General features: G+C 39.4%; 4 protein-coding genes across 5 annotated transcripts; 2 read left to right on the top strand and 2 right to left on the bottom strand.

The window, feature by feature from the left end:
* Positions 1-278: 278 nt before the first annotated feature.
* LOC108149528 (COP9 signalosome complex subunit 8) lies at positions 279-1,094 on the bottom strand. The gene is made up of 4 exons (XM_017277160.2): positions 971-1,094; positions 847-911; positions 612-787; positions 279-555 (listed from the first exon to the last, which is right to left on the bottom strand). The coding sequence occupies exons 1-4, from the start codon at positions 1,025-1,027 to the stop codon at positions 305-307; spliced, it is 549 nt and encodes a 182-aa protein (XP_017132649.1). The 5' UTR covers positions 1,028-1,094; the 3' UTR covers positions 279-304.
* Positions 1,095-1,289: 195 nt separating this feature from the next.
* LOC108149529 (40S ribosomal protein S13) lies at positions 1,290-2,244 on the top strand. The gene is made up of 3 exons (XM_017277161.2): positions 1,290-1,401; positions 1,626-1,753; positions 1,829-2,244. The coding sequence occupies exons 1-3, from the start codon at positions 1,379-1,381 to the stop codon at positions 2,131-2,133; spliced, it is 456 nt and encodes a 151-aa protein (XP_017132650.1). The 5' UTR covers positions 1,290-1,378; the 3' UTR covers positions 2,134-2,244.
* Positions 2,245-3,746: 1,502 nt separating this feature from the next.
* Positions 3,747-11,349, top strand: LOC108149435 (probable multidrug resistance-associated protein lethal(2)03659). Of its 2 annotated transcripts, none has more exons than XM_017277016.2 (10): positions 3,747-3,912; positions 5,037-5,134; positions 5,197-5,282; positions 5,707-6,015; positions 6,745-6,953; positions 7,021-8,645; positions 9,161-9,684; positions 9,744-10,009; positions 10,069-10,998; positions 11,066-11,349. In XM_017277016.2, exons 2-10 carry the CDS (start codon positions 5,058-5,060, stop codon positions 11,102-11,104), a joined length of 4,065 nt encoding a protein of 1,354 aa, XP_017132505.1. In that variant the 5' UTR covers positions 3,747-3,912; positions 5,037-5,057; the 3' UTR covers positions 11,105-11,349. The 2 variants fall into 2 exon arrangements, with proteins under 2 accessions (XP_017132505.1, XP_017132506.1); XM_017277017.2 differs by lacking the exon at positions 3,747-3,912 and adding an exon at positions 4,153-4,432.
* An 894-nt stretch (positions 11,350-12,243) lies between these two features.
* LOC108149239 (uncharacterized protein DDB_G0271670) lies at positions 12,244-14,884 on the bottom strand. The gene is made up of 4 exons (XM_017276674.2): positions 14,708-14,884; positions 13,417-13,589; positions 12,639-13,359; positions 12,244-12,534 (listed from the first exon to the last, which is right to left on the bottom strand). The coding sequence occupies exons 1-4, from the start codon at positions 14,769-14,771 to the stop codon at positions 12,335-12,337; spliced, it is 1,158 nt and encodes a 385-aa protein (XP_017132163.1). The 5' UTR covers positions 14,772-14,884; the 3' UTR covers positions 12,244-12,334.
* Between the last annotated feature and the right edge of the window lie 1,745 nt (positions 14,885-16,629).

Here is a 16,629-nt window from a genome sequence, read left to right as displayed (position 1 = left end):
GATGGATTTTTAATAGACCGTCTGATTCGCAGGGACTTCAAAATATATATAAATAAAACTAGAACAAGTAATTTGAAATTTTAAGCTATAATTTTGTTTTTAAAATATATTAAAATAAACCTAATGATTTCAAAACATGCCGATATATATCAATATTTCTTTATGGTTTAATATGCAATACTTGTTACTCACAGGCACTTAAATTAAGTTTAGAACGCAAAGCAACAACAACTCTCAGAACCAAGAAAATAAGCATTTTTAAAAAAGAAATACCGAAATTAAATTGACTCAACTTTATTTATGCTTAATTTTCTAGGAAGGTTACAAACTCGGTCAGCTTGAGCAACTGATCATCGTTTGCGCGACTGGGCGGCGCTTCCTGGACCTTGGGTTTAAGGATCACCCGGTCGCCATCCAGTTCTTCAGTCCAATTTAAGGCCGTATAGGCTTTCTTCAGTTCGTCCTCCGACATCAGAGACATTTCTAACAGATTATGCTGGTAGATGGACACATAGGCGGTGCCCATCAGTTTGAACAGCTCCTCGCGTTGTTTAACTACGAATACACTCTTTTGTAAGCCTTATTTAAGAAACGATTATGGGAATAATTACTCAAGAGATCTTCAACAGGTGATTTAACCCTTTCGGACCACTCGTACTTGATGTTTTTGAAGAAATCGGCATAATTATTGTTCTGCAATGCCTGATTGAGCAGGTTAAGCTGGATCAGTTCTTTGTCCTCCTTTAATTTATTCGGAATTCGCATCCACAGCAACTTGGCATCAGCCCTATATCATAATAAGCGTTAAAATTATTGTTGTTGGTCTATTTAATATGCAGAACTTACAGTTTGTTTTGATAGAGATAAATTGCCAGTAATTGCTGGTAGACTTCAACTCCCAATTCGACTTGCTGCGGAAAGCGGTGATCTTTAATGTTTTATACAGTTTAAAGCTTACATTACACCTCACCTCCAGTTCCTCGCTTTCAAGTCGCTCCATTAGCTCACTATATTTATTTAAATGCATTTTTTGATGCTAAATTTTTGGTCTGAAAACAATAATGTGACCGTTTAGCCTGGGATTGTAAATGAAACCTATCCCAAGCAGCTCTGTTTTTGTGTAGAGTTTATCGATATTTAAACTTACCAAATTTTAAAAAATCGTTTAAATAATTGTGCTTTAACAAATGCTAAGCTAGCTAGTTTGTTTATTTTGTTTACTATCATTAATAATTATACGCATATTATTCAATATATCGGCTAGCTGCTTGTTATCGCCACTATCGATAGCCACTTTGACAGGTCTCCACAATCGCAGAGCTGTCAACGTGCTAAAAGTCTCCACCTTCTTTTCGGTGTCAAAAACTAGACTATCAAGATGGGTCGTATGCACGCTCCTGGGTAAAAATGCGATTTTTCAATGTTTCCGATGCAACTGCCCAAAGCTAAATGTTTGCAAATTGTGTTTGCCGTGCGGGATAAGCCAATGAATGTGACATATGCGTTTCCCGGGGGGTTACGTCGGTTGAAAATCGTCCCCAAAGGCAAGCACATGGTGCAGACGTTTCGATTTTGACAGGCGCCGCCATAAACGCGTACTAACAATATCGGTTTTTTGTTCACAGCAAGGGTATTTCCCAATCAGCCCTCCCATACAGACGCACTGTCCCATCCTGGCTGAAGCTGAACGCCGAGGATGTCAAGGACCAGATCAAGAAGCTGGGCAAGAAGGGTCTGACGCCCTCCAAAATCGGTAAGTGCGCGCCCCCTACGTGTTGTTGTTTGAGGTTATGTTAACCGAGTTTCCCGGATTACCGATTGTTTGTAGGCATCATCCTGCGTGACTCGCATGGAGTGGCTCAGGTGCGTTTCGTCAACGGAAACAAGATCCTGCGCATCATGAAGTCGGTGGGTCTGAAGCCCGACATTCCCGAGGATCTGTACCACATGATCAAGAAGGCCGTGGCCATCCGCAAGCATTTGGAGCGCAACCGCAAGGACAAGGACGGCAAGTTCCGTCTGATTCTGGTCGAGTCCAGGATCCACCGCCTGGCCCGCTACTACAAGACCAAGAGCGTCCTGCCGCCCAACTGGAAATACGAGTCGAGCACCGCCTCCGCCTTGGTTGCCTAAGTCGTCGACGTCCTCGATTCGCTAGTTGGTAGTTTGTTTTCAAGTCTTGTGGGGCCTACATTTCCACCAATGTACAACCAATAAACCCAACAATAAAACTGGAAATCGGAACTATTTTGTAGACTCTAAACAATTGCAGTGCAACTTATTTTACTTGAAGGCCAGTGTCGTTGGTAAATACAATGAAATGGATTGACGAATATTAAATCACTTTTGAAGCCCTTCAAAAACGTATTCAAATTTAATAGCTAACGCATTCTTCAACAAATGTCTCTCAGAAATTTCTGAATTGGAACTAAAATTGTATACTGGTTGTCTAAAAGCTTTAATTAACTTGGAAGATTGTAAATACAAAACCAAAACATTGCCCGACTGAAAATGACTGATATATTTAATTTAAATCTCGAAAAACTTCTAAAAAAGAGTATTGCTGTTAGCGCGCCTTCTATTATAATCAATTATTTGATAAACAATCATTTACAATCAGCTTCTTTTGAATTGTAATTGTATTCTGTCACACCATGCAGGGAATGCACACATTTTGATAAAGTTTATTCTTTTTAAATGGATTTTGCAGGAAATAGGAGTTTCATAAAAATAGGAGACAAACAATTTGGTGTTTACGCTTGTGACTCGATAATAAAAAACGGTTATTATTCTTTAAAATTATATCTACAAATAATTTTTAAATTTTATTTATTAATTTAACTATTGGTAATTAGTCCTTTAATTGCACTTGTTGCACCATTTTCATCAAGAAATTGCAATGTACATTCGTTCTTACTCTCCGACCTGCGCACAGGTACAGAGTGCACAGTCTTACTTCTATAAATAGTATACTTCTTAATGGAACATTGTATATTACTAACAAACATGATAAGAAAACGACAAAGCCTAATCAAGTGTTTTAGATAGTTCTGAGAGTGGATTTTTAGGAGGGAATTTTTGTACTGTAAAATCAGAAGTTTATTTTTTTTACAAACTTGAGATATTTAACTGGAAATCTTTACTTATGAAGATTTCCCTTTATATTTCATTTATAGGTTTTTACATCATTACTTATTACTGGTTTTGTTTTTTCTTAACGTAATGAATTTGCATTTTCTATTGACACAACTTATATAATATGCAGAAAATACTTCGTTATAATAATGAAAGTCAAAAATTATAAAGCGACTATTTAAACTTTAAATTATTTGAAATTTAGAAATACATTTTTTCAATATCTGCTAACTGAAGGAGCAAATAAATATGTTTATACTTTGAAGTGTATACATACATACATACATATATGGATGGTTCTAGTAAAAAAACCCAAGTTTGTATGCGTTGGTCAATTTCATAGGTTTATGAAAATCAAAAACTTAATTCTCATGTTTTTTATTATACACAGTGGTATTTCAAAATAGAAAACTCATTAAAAGCGTGTTTTTGAAATTCTAAATACATACAAATTTCAAAACTAATATGAAAGCTTTTTGTTCAAGCTATGGAGACTCCACTGTAGTTTGTGTGCGTCTGGGGTTGGGGGCGAATTTCGTATGAAGAGCCGATGGCCGCCGAAAACCGAAACCGAGCCGCCAGTGTTCAGAATTCCGAATTCAGCATTCATTTCAGTAGCCTGCCGCCCTTTCCGGCGCTCGGACCGAAGTTTGTTTTATTGTTTACTGAATTTATTTAATTTTCCCGTTGCCGCCAGCTGGGCCCGGTCTTCTATCGCGATTTTCTCACGTTCGCCAACTTGGGGTTTTGTTGAATGTAAACAATATTGAAACAAATGTACGTACTCGTAATTCGCAACCAACAGCAATTATTTTAATTGTGCCTCGCCGCCGATTGCTTTGTAATTGTGTGCCTGAAAAAATCCATGTGATTAGATAATTTACAGGCAAACGAAAAACCATCGATGCGGCCTTTATCTGTTGGCAATTATTGTTTGTTGCCTGATAAATGTAATGTATTTGCATACATTTCGATAAAAGTTTCCCTTTTTTGCTAGCAACAACGTGGTACGGTTCACACACCCGCACTTAAATACATAAATATATAAGTAAATATATACATATGTACATGTGAAATGGGCAACGGTATATGCCCGAAGTGCTTATTCTCAGCGGGAGTAAGTGAAAACGGCGGAGAATAAGAAAGAACTACAGTGGATACCAACATATTTAACTTTGGGATTCCAGGAACTCATAGAATGATTTAAATAACCGGTCTCAAACCAACATTCAGTTGCTTTTTTTGGGAACGTCACAGAAACCCCTACGAACGAAATTTGTTTGGAAGTATGAACTATGTATGTACCATATGGGGTTGAAAGAGATCAAGACCTAAAAAATAAATAGTTCATATCTAAATAAATACTTTTAATTCGAACAAGAATTTAACAACTTAATTTGGCAGAATCGTTGTTAATTATCATTGATAATGTTAAATGGAGCAAGTGCATTAAAACTTTTTTAATAATATATATATAATATATTTATTCACCGTATAGCGAAATGGCAACCGAGTGTTTTGTTTTTAGAAACTAAGCTCTTCTCGAATGTTGCCCTTTCCCTTGGCTTGTCGTTAAAACGAACCCTAATAATGACGAATTACAAAACTATGAGCAGTGACACAACCACCATCCTTAATTCCCAACCCATAGTTATGGTGCCTCCACAAATATTACGCTGACTTCTCCGAGTCGTCAGGCCAACGTCAATACGATAAGTAGATAAATAAAACAGCATTTTGTTTGTTTGATTAAGACGTGACGTTGTTGTTTTTGCTCATATCGACTTTTGTTTTAAAAACCACTCAGCAGAATTACATATTTCGCTATCCGCTATTGCTCAATTTATCATTTACTGACTTATACTTCAAGCTTATACCACACTTTGTACACTGTTTTTCAGTTTCTTTAGCGGGAGTACAAAATGCAGTCGGTAAAGACGGCAGATTTGCCGGAAAATCCCCGGGAAACATCCAATTTTATTTCGGCAGCATGTTTCTGGTAAATAAATATTCTTAAATTCATCCATATAAAAATGTTGTAATACTAAAATATATTATTAGGTACACCATGCCCACTTTTATCAAGGGTCGGAAGGACACTTTGGATACCAAGGATCTGTATAGAGCCTTAAAGGAACACAAGTCGGGTATGATGAAACTATGATCATGATTCACCTAATGGTGAATTGCGAAATTCTAAATCGACTTAAGCATAAATACATCATATCAATGCCAGTTGGAAAATCGGTGCAAGTCATAGTTGACAATCAGTCCATTTGTAGATAATGGACTGATAATTCCAAAAGCCTTACATTTCGCAACCGCACTGTATATGTAGTTATCACGAGAACAATTAATTTGACTGATCGATGCAAGTACATAGTATGTTCGTTGACCGTCTCAATTGATTTGCTTTTATTTTTTTTCTTCAATTGCGCTCATGATTCTGTGTTTTTATTTTTTGCCCAAATTGATAACTGTGTCTCTGGGCAATCATTGTTTTCTTAATCCGAACCTATTGAGTCTCCAATCTGTGATTAAATTGTCTTAATTTGTTCAATTTTTCCACAGAGACCCTGGGCAACAAATTGTGCGCCTCCTGGGAGCTGGAACTCGAGAAGACCAAAGGAAAACCCAATCTGTTAAGGGCTCTTCTTCGGGTATTTGGCTGGTACTTTGCCCTCTTGGGCCTGGTGCTCTTCTTGCTGGAATTGGGTCTCCGAACGCTGCAACCGATCTTCCTGCTGAAACTCATCTCCTACTATTCACATGGCTCGGAATCCATTGAAGCGGCCTACTACTATGCCGGTGGAGTCATCGTGTGCAGTGCCCTCAATGTCATCATCATGCATCCCTATATGCTGGGCACAATGCATGTGGGTGAGTCAAGGCTGTCTCTTTTCATATGATTATTAATATAAATAAGAACAGTAAATATATATTAAAACAAAACAAGATAAAAAAGGAATTTTATATGCATACATTTTGCAATTAACTTGCCTGTCTGGGCATAACTATTTAAAGCACAAACAAAATTGTATTCGAAAATGTAGCTTTACCCAGATTTACGTTTGTTAGCACCAAGCTTATTATATAGTATAAAATAACTACTACTACAGTAGACCTGACACCTATTCACTAGCGAACTAGATGAAAAAAGTTTATTTCCACTTAGTTTCTTGCTTTTACCCATTATCGTTTTAAGCTTAATTTACAGAGCTCGGGAGACTTCTATAGACTTGCTCAGAAATATAAAAATATATATTTAAACAAGAAGGTACACAATTTTTTATAGGATGCTTGTCAATTTGTTAGTAAATTAGAATTAATCTGAAACACGTGTAATTAGTATTATTTTTATATTTTGCGGTCTGCGGTCTTCAGGTAATACGATTAAGTATCAAATTTAACTTTGGAAACTATTTTGTGGCAGTTTAATTGTCATTAAAATTAGTTTTATTTTATTTCGGTATTTAAAGTATCGACTTTATTGTAATGCTGTTGAAGAATGATATTCTGTCAACAGATTTTCTAAATCTAAGATAATTGATGTCATAATATTTTAATATCTAACTGATATGCGGATATTTATTATTTATTATATTAAAGGTCTTAAGATGCGCGTTGGCTTGTGCAGCATGATCTACCGCAAGGCCCTGCGTCTAAGCAAATCGGCTCTGGGTGACACTACGGCCGGTCATGTGGTCAACCTTATGTCCAACGACGTGGGTCGTCTGGATTTGGCCACCATTTTCGTGCACTACCTGTGGGTGGGACCGCTGGAGACGCTCTTCATCACATACCTTATGTACCGAGAGGTGAGCAATGCGATAATCTTGTGAACTTAACAAACCCCGAGTGACAAATTGTAATCTTTTCCTACAGATTGGAATCGCTGCCGTGTTTGGTGTGGCCTTCATGCTGCTCTTCATCCCCCTGCAAGCGTATCTGGGTAAGAAGACCTCGGTCCTGCGACTCAGAACCGCTCTGCGGACGGACGAGAGGGTGCGGATGATGAACGAGATCATTTCGGGCATCCAGGTGATCAAGATGTACGCTTGGGAACTGCCCTTCGAGCATATGGTGGCCTATGCCCGCAAGAAGGAGATCAATGCCATCCGGCATGTGTCCTACATTCGGGGAATCCTGCTCTCCTTCATCATCTTTCTGACGCGAGTCTCTATTTTCCTGAGTCTGGTGGGCTACGTGCTGCTCGGAACGTTCCTCACCCCCGAAGTGGCCTTCTTGATAACGGCCTATTACAACATTTTGCGCACCACGATGACGGTGTTCTTCCCCCAGGGCATCTCCCAGATGGCGGAGACCCTGGTGTCCATAAAGCGCGTGGAGAAGTACATGCAATCCGATGAGACGGATGTGTCGGACAAGAGTGTGGATCTTCCAGAGGATCCGCCAGGCAGCAATCAGGCGACTGTCCATGCGGATGGCGATGACGATCACGACGAAGCGGAGGATAAGCTTTTGGGTCCAACACTCTCCACCATTAATGAGAACGCCAAACTGTCGGAGGCGGGCATCTCCATCAGCGGACTGATGGCCAAGTGGGACATCAACTCCCCCGACTACTCACTCAATGGAGTAAACCTTCGAGTTCAACCGGGCACAATGCTGGGCATTGTTGGACGCACTGGATCCGGTAAATCCAGTCTCATTCAAGCCATTCTGGGTGAGCTGCCCGCAGAGTCGGGCGAGATAAAGGTTAATGGCACCATGTCGTATGCCTCCCAGGAGCCATGGCTCTTCTCCGGCACCGTGCGCCAGAACATCCTCTTTGGCCAGCCCATGGATCGCCGGCGTTACGCCAAGGTGGTGAAGAAATGTGCCCTCGAGCGGGATTTCGAGCTGCTTCCCTTCAAGGACAAAACGATTGTGGGAGAGCGCGGAGCTTCGCTGTCGGGTGGCCAGAAAGCGAGGATCAGTCTGGCGAGAGCTGTTTACCGGGAGACGGCCATCTACTTGCTGGACGATCCACTCAGTGCGGTGGACACCCATGTGGCCCGGCATCTCTTCGAGCAATGCATGCGTGGCTACCTGCGGGAGCGTATCGTCATCTTGGCCACCCATCAGCTGCAGTTCCTGCAGCACGCCGATCAGATTGTGATCATGGACAAGGGTCATGTGAGTGCCGTGGGCACATACGAATCGCTACGCGAATCTGGACTGGACTTTGCCTCCATGCTGGCCGATCCGGAGCGGGATGAGCAGTCTGAGGAGCGATCTCGTTCGCGATCCGGCAGCTACACTCACAGCCATTCCGACCAGCGACGCAACAGCGAGCAGTCCCTGCTGTCCATGGCGGAGTCGTGCCTGGATGCGGAGGCGGAGCAGACCATCAACCAGGAGCGCCAGGTGGAGGGCCAAATCGGGCTGGGTCTGTACAGCAAGTATTTCAAGGCGGGCGGTGGATTCTTCGCCTTCTTCGTCATGATGGGCTTCTGTGTGCTCTCGCAAGGATTGGCCTCGCTGGGCGACTACTTTCTCTCCTATTGGTAAGATATAAATCTTGGAAGTTAATTGATAAGAATTTTAAATTATGGAATTACCAATCAATTGAACTTATATTTTTGAGAAGCTAATACTAAAACACTAAATGGGGCAAAAACTGAAATCCTCATTTATAATTGGTATACCTAAAAATATTTCAAAAAAAAATATAGATTAAAAAAATACACTAAATGGGGCAAATATTAAAAATCGAATTCATCAAAAGGTATATTTAAAATATAAAAAATAAATTGATAAAAAAAAGTTTCTAAATTAAAAATTTGAAAATGGATAAGATATTATAAAAACATTGACTACAGTATATTGCAAAGTGAATTCTAACAGCATTAATTTTTCTTTAAGAACTAAAACAGTATCAAATATTTTTTTTTTAACTCATTGTGTTAATTGGTTTGTGTTAATTGGTTTGTGATATAAGGTATGTTTTTGAGCACATAACGTTGTACACCTACTATTAGTTTAACCGAATCTGTTAATATTTAATATTCCCTTTTTTTAGGGTAACCAAGAAGGGCAAAGTGGCTGACCAGGCGGTGACTAATGACACAAACCACTCGAAGGAACTGGAGCCCCGGCTTTCCGTATGGCTGCAGGAACTGGGATGGTCCGTGGACGCTGAAATGCTGGACACTTACATATTCACGGTGATCACGGTACTGACCATTGTGGTGACCGTGGCGCGTTCCTTTCTGTTCTTCAATCTGGCCATGAAGGCCTCTATTAGCCTGCACAACTCCATGTTCCGTGGCATCTCCCGGGCGGCCATGTACTTCTTCAACACGAATCCATCTGGCCGCATCCTGAACCGATTCTCCAAGGACATGGGTCAGGTGGACGAGATACTGCCCGCTGTGATGATGGATGTCATACAGATCTTCCTAGCGCTGGCTGGCATTGTGATCGTCGTAGCGATTGTCAATCCGCTGTTCCTCATCCCAACCGTAGCGCTGGGCATCATTTTCTATCAACTGCGTACCTTCTACTTGAAGACCTCAAGGGATATCAAGCGCTTGGAAGCAATTAGTAAGTGTTCCATTATAATTGAACTATAAAGTACTGATTTCAATACAATCTTTGTTTAGCTCGATCTCCAGTATACTCGCATTTGGCCGCCTCGTTGACTGGTCTGTCCACCATCCGTGCCTTTGGAGCTCAGCGTGTTTTGGAGTCGGAATTCGACAACTACCAGGACATGCATAGCTCCGCATTTTACATGTTCATTAGCACCTCGCGTGCCTTTGGCTATTGGCTGGACTGTTTCTGCGTGATCTACATAGCCATCATTACACTCAGCTTCTTCATCTTTCCTCCGGCCAACGGAGGCGATGTGGGTCTGGCCATAACCCAGGTAAGTCATCACTGCATAGTTCTCACACATGACTTACTCATCCTTTATGTCTTCTGCAGGCCATGGGAATGACCGGCATGGTGCAGTGGGGCATGCGACAGTCCGCTGAGCTGGAGAACACAATGACGGCCGTGGAGCGGGTGGTTGAGTACGAGGACATTGAGCCAGAAGGAGCCCTGGAGGCACCGGCTGATAAGAAGCCACCCAAATCCTGGCCAGAGCAGGGCAAAATCGTGTTCGACGAGCTGAGCCTGCGCTATACGCCCGATCCGAAGTCGGAGAATGTGCTCAAATCACTCAGCTTTGTCATCAAGCCAAAGGAAAAGGTGGGCATCGTGGGACGCACTGGGGCGGGCAAATCCTCGCTGATCAACGCCCTCTTCCGGCTGTCCTACAACGATGGATCAGTGCTGATAGACAAGAGGGACACGAACGAGATGGGCCTGCACGACCTGCGCAGCAAGATCTCGATCATCCCCCAGGAACCCGTCCTCTTCTCCGGCACAATGCGGTACAACTTGGACCCCTTCGACGAGTACAGCGACGAGAAGCTGTGGCGCTCCCTGGAGGAGGTCAAGCTGAAGGAGGTGGTTGCGGATCTGCCCAGTGGCCTGCAGAGCAAGATCACCGAGGGCGGCACCAACTTCAGTGTGGGTCAGCGCCAATTGGTCTGCCTGGCACGGGCCATTCTCCGCGAGAATCGCATCCTGGTGATGGACGAGGCCACGGCCAACGTGGATCCCCAGACGGACGGCCTCATCCAGACCACGATTCGCAACAAGTTCAAGGAGTGCACCGTGCTGACGATAGCCCATCGCCTGCACACCATCATGGACTCCGACAAGGTGCTGGTCATGGACGCCGGACGAGCTGTGGAGTTTGGTTCGCCCTATGAGCTACTCACACTGGCGGATACCAAGGTGTTCCACGGCATGGTCAAGCAGACGGGTCATGCAACCTACGAGGGCCTGCTGAAAATCGCACAAAAGGTTAGTTTTTCCTTGATTTGAAATCAATACTTTATACTTTATTTAATTTATGAAAATGTAATTTTAGGCATTTGAAAGCGCCCAGAATCGCAGTCTTTCCTCATGAGACTCAGCTATTATGTAAACTATGTCCTGTGAACTAAGCCGAAACTTTAGCTGGGTATATCTAGTTTAACTAATGTACATTTTATTTGAATGTGGTATTTCGTGTGAATGTAAATATGTTTGTTCGTGTGCATGTTGAATACTATATATAACTCAAAAACTGTATAAGAATCCGTTGTCTAATTTTCAATTTGTATTTATTTAACTTTCACTAAGTGCAAAGAAGTGCCTTTAAAAATAAATGAAATATTTTCTCAGTTTATTTGTCTCTATATTTTATTCTCGCTACAAATTTTATCATTAGGGGTTCTCATTACTAAAAATTCTAACTTAAGAAGACGTGCGTGCTTAAAACTGATTTTGAGCCATGAAATAATTTAATTTAATTTAATTTAATAAATTAAACTCACTTAAAATCAATGATGCCTAGAAGTAGGCAACACAGAATAGAATAAAAAGCAACATTTTTTGTCTTGTTATACCAGTGCATGTCAAACTTTGAAATGCAAACACTCACGTGGATAGTAATACACATATTACATTTGTTTTTGAGAAGTGAACTTAGCAAGATTCGCAAAACGGAAGTTTCTTATAAAAAATATATTTAAACAGAAATTCATCATAACAACGACTATAGCAACTTTCATTGCTTTTCATTTATTTGAATTGTGACTTTGGCAAACAGTTTTGGTACTTTCCCTTTTTTTTTAAATCAGTGACAAGCTCCTAAAGGTATTTGCTTTTTATCGACATGAAATAGTTGCAAATTTTAGGTAAACTCCTTTGTTTTGATTGAAGTGCGATTATTCTATCAATCAATTTGATACGCAACAATTTAAGCTGCATTATGATGGTGATAAGTTAATCGTGACATTAAGACACAAAATGACTCACATATTATGTTCTTTGATAATGAATACTGTTAATAAAAGCTATTGAAAGGTATCCTAGGTAAGGTCAAAATAAATTTAGATCACTTCACAATTTGAATTTTAAGTCCAATAAGTTTTCTTTGGCAAGCTCTTTTTCCAATATTATAAAATCATCCCTAAAACTGGCATACAATTTTACCAATGGCCAAAAACGCGCTTTCGATCTTTTAAAGCAAAATACACTTTTTATTTGGTAGGAAATCTTCAATTGATTCTTGATAATAGTTTTATTTATTAAATATGAATACAAACTTCTAACAATTATATAATACAACGGCACTCCAATCCTGGACTAATCCTTACAACAGGTTTTTCAGTCCCATCGCCAAAAGCAGGATCATGGCGCCCAACGAGACCTGCAACCTAGTGCTTCCATTGCACTTCTCAGTCAAGCAGATGTCGCACTGATCGGCAGAGTCGTCTGTTATTTCAAGTTTATTCCTCACAGCCTGGCAGGCTGATTCGTTTGTGGGCACCTTAATACAACCACGGTAAATCACTTTTTGGGAAAGATGAAAAAAATTGGTTCATTTTAGTTCCATAAACTTTTGAATGTAAGCTATACGTCTTTTTGCTTTAAGGTGAATTAAAACAAAGACTCACCTCCTTCCTTATAGGCGCTGTAGCAGGCGGCAAGCTTATAACTAATAGGGGGAGAAATTGTAGTGATTTCGGTTGTAGAATCACTTGTAGAATCAGACGTGGAATCGGTTGTAGAGATGCTGCTAGAATCGCTGCTAGAATCAGTTGTAGAAGAAGACGTTGTGGAATCTGTGGTTGTAGAAACAGTAGTAGATGAGGTATCGGTGGTTGTGGAATCGGTAGTCGATTCTGTGGAGTCGACTGTTGTGGAAACGGTGGAAGAATCTGTGGTTGAAGAATCAATCGTAGTTGAAGATTCTGTAGTTGAGGAATCGGTTGTAGAATCTGTGCTTGAAGAATCACTTGTAGTGATAGTTGAAATGGAAGTAGTAGAAGAGTCGGCGGAGTCGACAGTTGTGGAATCGGTTGAAGAATCTGTGCTTGAAGAATCACTCGTAGAGGTAGAAGAAGAATCTGTCGTTTGGACCGTTGTGGGAGCACTGGACGAAGATGAAGAATCACTCGTTGAGGTAGATGATGTATCTGAAGATGAAGATGAAGAATCTGTGGATTGGTCAGTTGTGACAGACGACGAGTCCGTGGAAGAATCAGTGCTGCTAGAATCAGTGGTTGGAGAATCAGCATTCGTAGATCCTGATGTAGAATCGCTTGAAGAATCTGTGACTGCGGATTCAGCTGTAGAAACCGATGAAGAGTCTGTGGTTGCTGCTGTGGAATCATCCTGTTAAATAATTATTCGTTTGATTATATATTTTATATGATAGATCTTAGATCTTACGAAAGCTTCAATGTCTTGTTGCCGCCACATTGGAGCAGACCGCCTGAATCGATTTATAATGTCACTTGTATCCAATACAACTGCTGCAGAGTCATCAACACTGCAAGTTTCTACTGGCACATTTTCCTTATGGCATTCGTCTCCAACACAATTGTAGCATTGCAGGGCACTCGCTGGAAATAAAAGTGGGTGGCAGGTGAGTCAGTGGGCGGGTGAGGGGGAGGGGCTGAGTGCTCGAAGGCCGAACGAGATAAAATTCGTCGGTCGAGAGCAGGCAATAAGTCTGATTGATAAATCAAATACGAGATAACATCGGCACGGTTGCCCCACCACGCAAATCGGACAACTTTCTACACTCACATCATGGGCTTTTTAGGTTAACCTACTTGAATTCGTTCCTTATCGGATAACCTTTCAACTTGAAGTTTGCTCCCTGTTTTATCTAGACCACGGCTGTATGTATAAATATATAAAATAAATGTGCTGTGCTTATTTCATTTAATTTACTAACCAATAGTAGGTTAATCTTGTGAGAAGGCAGCTAATGCACACACAGTGATGTTGTTATCATTTAATTCTATGAATCAAGATACCAATTTTCAGGGAAAGTTCCAATTTTTAAATTTTTTAATAACTAAAATGAATCAGATAAATTGGTAAATTCGGTACTTCAAATAAATAATAAACTTTAATAAATTTATATATTTTAAACATTTTTAAATTCTGGATATAAAAATTATATGCCAAACATTTGAAAATAGAATAAAACAAGTTTTCTTGAAAGACAAGTTGAATTTTTAAATTATTATAGACAAAAATGCCTCTAGTTCGTTAAAACTCAATTAAAATTCGATCCTTATTTAAAATTTGAGAGCTGAAGGGCAGTCCAAATGTTTTAGAATAAATATTTTACGGACTGTTTGAATTTTGACCTTTTTTTGAACATTAAAAAACAGGTTTTTGATAATCTGCTCCTTTCAATTTTTTATAAAGTAAGTAAATATATTTTTTCTTCATTACTTGTAGGCTCTGAACATTTTGTTAAAAATATGTTGGTGGCCACAAAACTAATTTCAATAATGGAACTGGCCATGGCTCTAGTCTTGACTGGAATTCGATGTCGACACGGCTGATAAGAGCCAAAGTTACTTTTCTTTCGCCTAACTATAACAGTTCATACATTTTAGGTAAATTCCGTTTGTTCGTCTAACGCGCGATTAATCAATCAATAATTTGAAATTCCGCATTATTCAATCAGGCACTTTGAAACAATGTGATAAACAAATCCAACCTGGCCAAATGGTGAAGGAGGCACAAAATGCCATCAGCAAAAATTTAACCGTGATCAGAGGCATTTTTCCTTTTCTTTTCGACCGAAAGGATATAAAACGAATAGATTTTTATTTTAACGAGGATCAGAGCGTATGAAAGGCAAGAATCGCACTGCACGACGGTTGAATGGTTACTACCAATTAAATATAATGTTAACCTGGCTTTTTTATCATTTTCAGTCGCTGATAACGAAGGCAGCGGAAAAGCAGAGCACTCACGCACTGGCATGGTTTAGGCCCACTTTTTAGGTTCGTCTTCCTGTCGGAATGGTTGGCCCAATAAAAGTGAATTGCCTCGATAAGGAATGTGAAATCCAGGGGATACACTTCCTCAGGATGCCCGGTTATTGGCTTTTTATGGCCGGTTATGTGGCCAATTGCGATGTTCATCTACTTGGTACCGAGAACTGCCTGCTTATCGAAACGATATCAGCTAACTGCATTATTCAATTTATCAGGGGTCTTAGACCCCTTTGTTTTCCTTTTTTGGTTATTGATCATGGGAGAAGCCCATTATATTGCACTTTTGATTTGAAAAGAATTGTCGCTTTTTTTTTAGCACTTTCTGTTTCTTTAGAGTCTAGACCCATTGGCATAGGCAATCTGCCAACTTATTGCTTGCTTAGCAATGTCTGTGGGCCTGCAGAAATCTAATCAGTTGGGATCCATTTCTAATCAGCCCGATCCATTTAAAACTTTTCCCGGCTTTATTGTGTCTTTGCCTGAGTAATAAGCCTTATTGTTTGTATAAATTTGTGTTTGAACTTTGCAACTATAAACACTTATAAAAATTAAGCGAAATGCTATTTATTCCTCCAATTTTTCTGATGAAACTAAAAAAAATTTACTTAACATTTTAAAATGATTTAGAAACATAATGAGTTACAAAAAATATAAAAGGTTTCCCTTTAATATCAATAAATAATGTTTTGTAGTAAATAATTTTAATTACATTTGTTATATTTAAACATGAAATTCCTAAAATTATAAAAATTTCTATTTACAATAAAATTAAAAAAAATTTATATTAATATCTTACTTTTTTTTCTGTAAGTGCAAAAAACCTAATTCATTTGGCGAATTCCGAGCTCTGATAAATAAATACCATTTAATACATATATTAAGGATGAGTCATGCATTTTCAGTGTGGTTAAATAACGATTTATATTATACATATGTACATTTATTTATCATGATTCATATTATTTTGGACAGCTGCCTAATAGATGAGCACCAAAGTTTTCGTAACTTGGTGTACTTTTTTTCGGACATTAGAACTTTGAACATTTCATTGTATGCTTGTGACCTGCGCAATATTATAGATTATTATTTAATATGTTTCTTTTTCACAAGTTGCCTTTGTTGAAAAAAAACGATTACAAGTGATACAGTAGACTAATCTATTTTAACACTATCGTTGATAGACTTAGTTCATAATCTAGTGACGAAATTCTGAGAAATAGTCATCATGTCTATTGGTTTTGATTACAGCTTTTATCAATTCGTCCAACATGCAGGTCAGTACTAATGTAAAAAGTTATTTTTTCTATTATAATCGGTTGAGTTCTGAGATAAGATCAGATAAGGCTGAGTACCAGTTAGTAGCGGACTTTCGTAAGGTGGCGTTAAATAGTTTTGTTGGACTTATCAATCACTTTATGGTTGTATTTATTTGGCGCTATAAAATCAATAATTTGATTACGCGTGGCCGCATATTTATTTCCTTTGGTGTTTTCAAAAGCCTTCCCAAATGTTAATAAAATCTTATCTTATCAATGAGAAACTTTTGTTGTTGTGTGTTTGATTTCCGTTTCTTATTTTGTCTTTGGGCTTGTCTTAAGCAAATTTGTTTAGCATAAACGGCCTAAAAGTATGCCTCCGC

This window comes from Drosophila elegans, unplaced genomic scaffold (genome assembly GCF_018152505.1).
Source record: "Drosophila elegans isolate 14027-0461.03 unplaced genomic scaffold, ASM1815250v1 contig_814, whole genome shotgun sequence".
Taxonomy (NCBI): domain Eukaryota; kingdom Metazoa; phylum Arthropoda; class Insecta; order Diptera; family Drosophilidae; genus Drosophila; species Drosophila elegans.
This window is presented reverse-complemented; position numbering and strand designations above follow the sequence as displayed.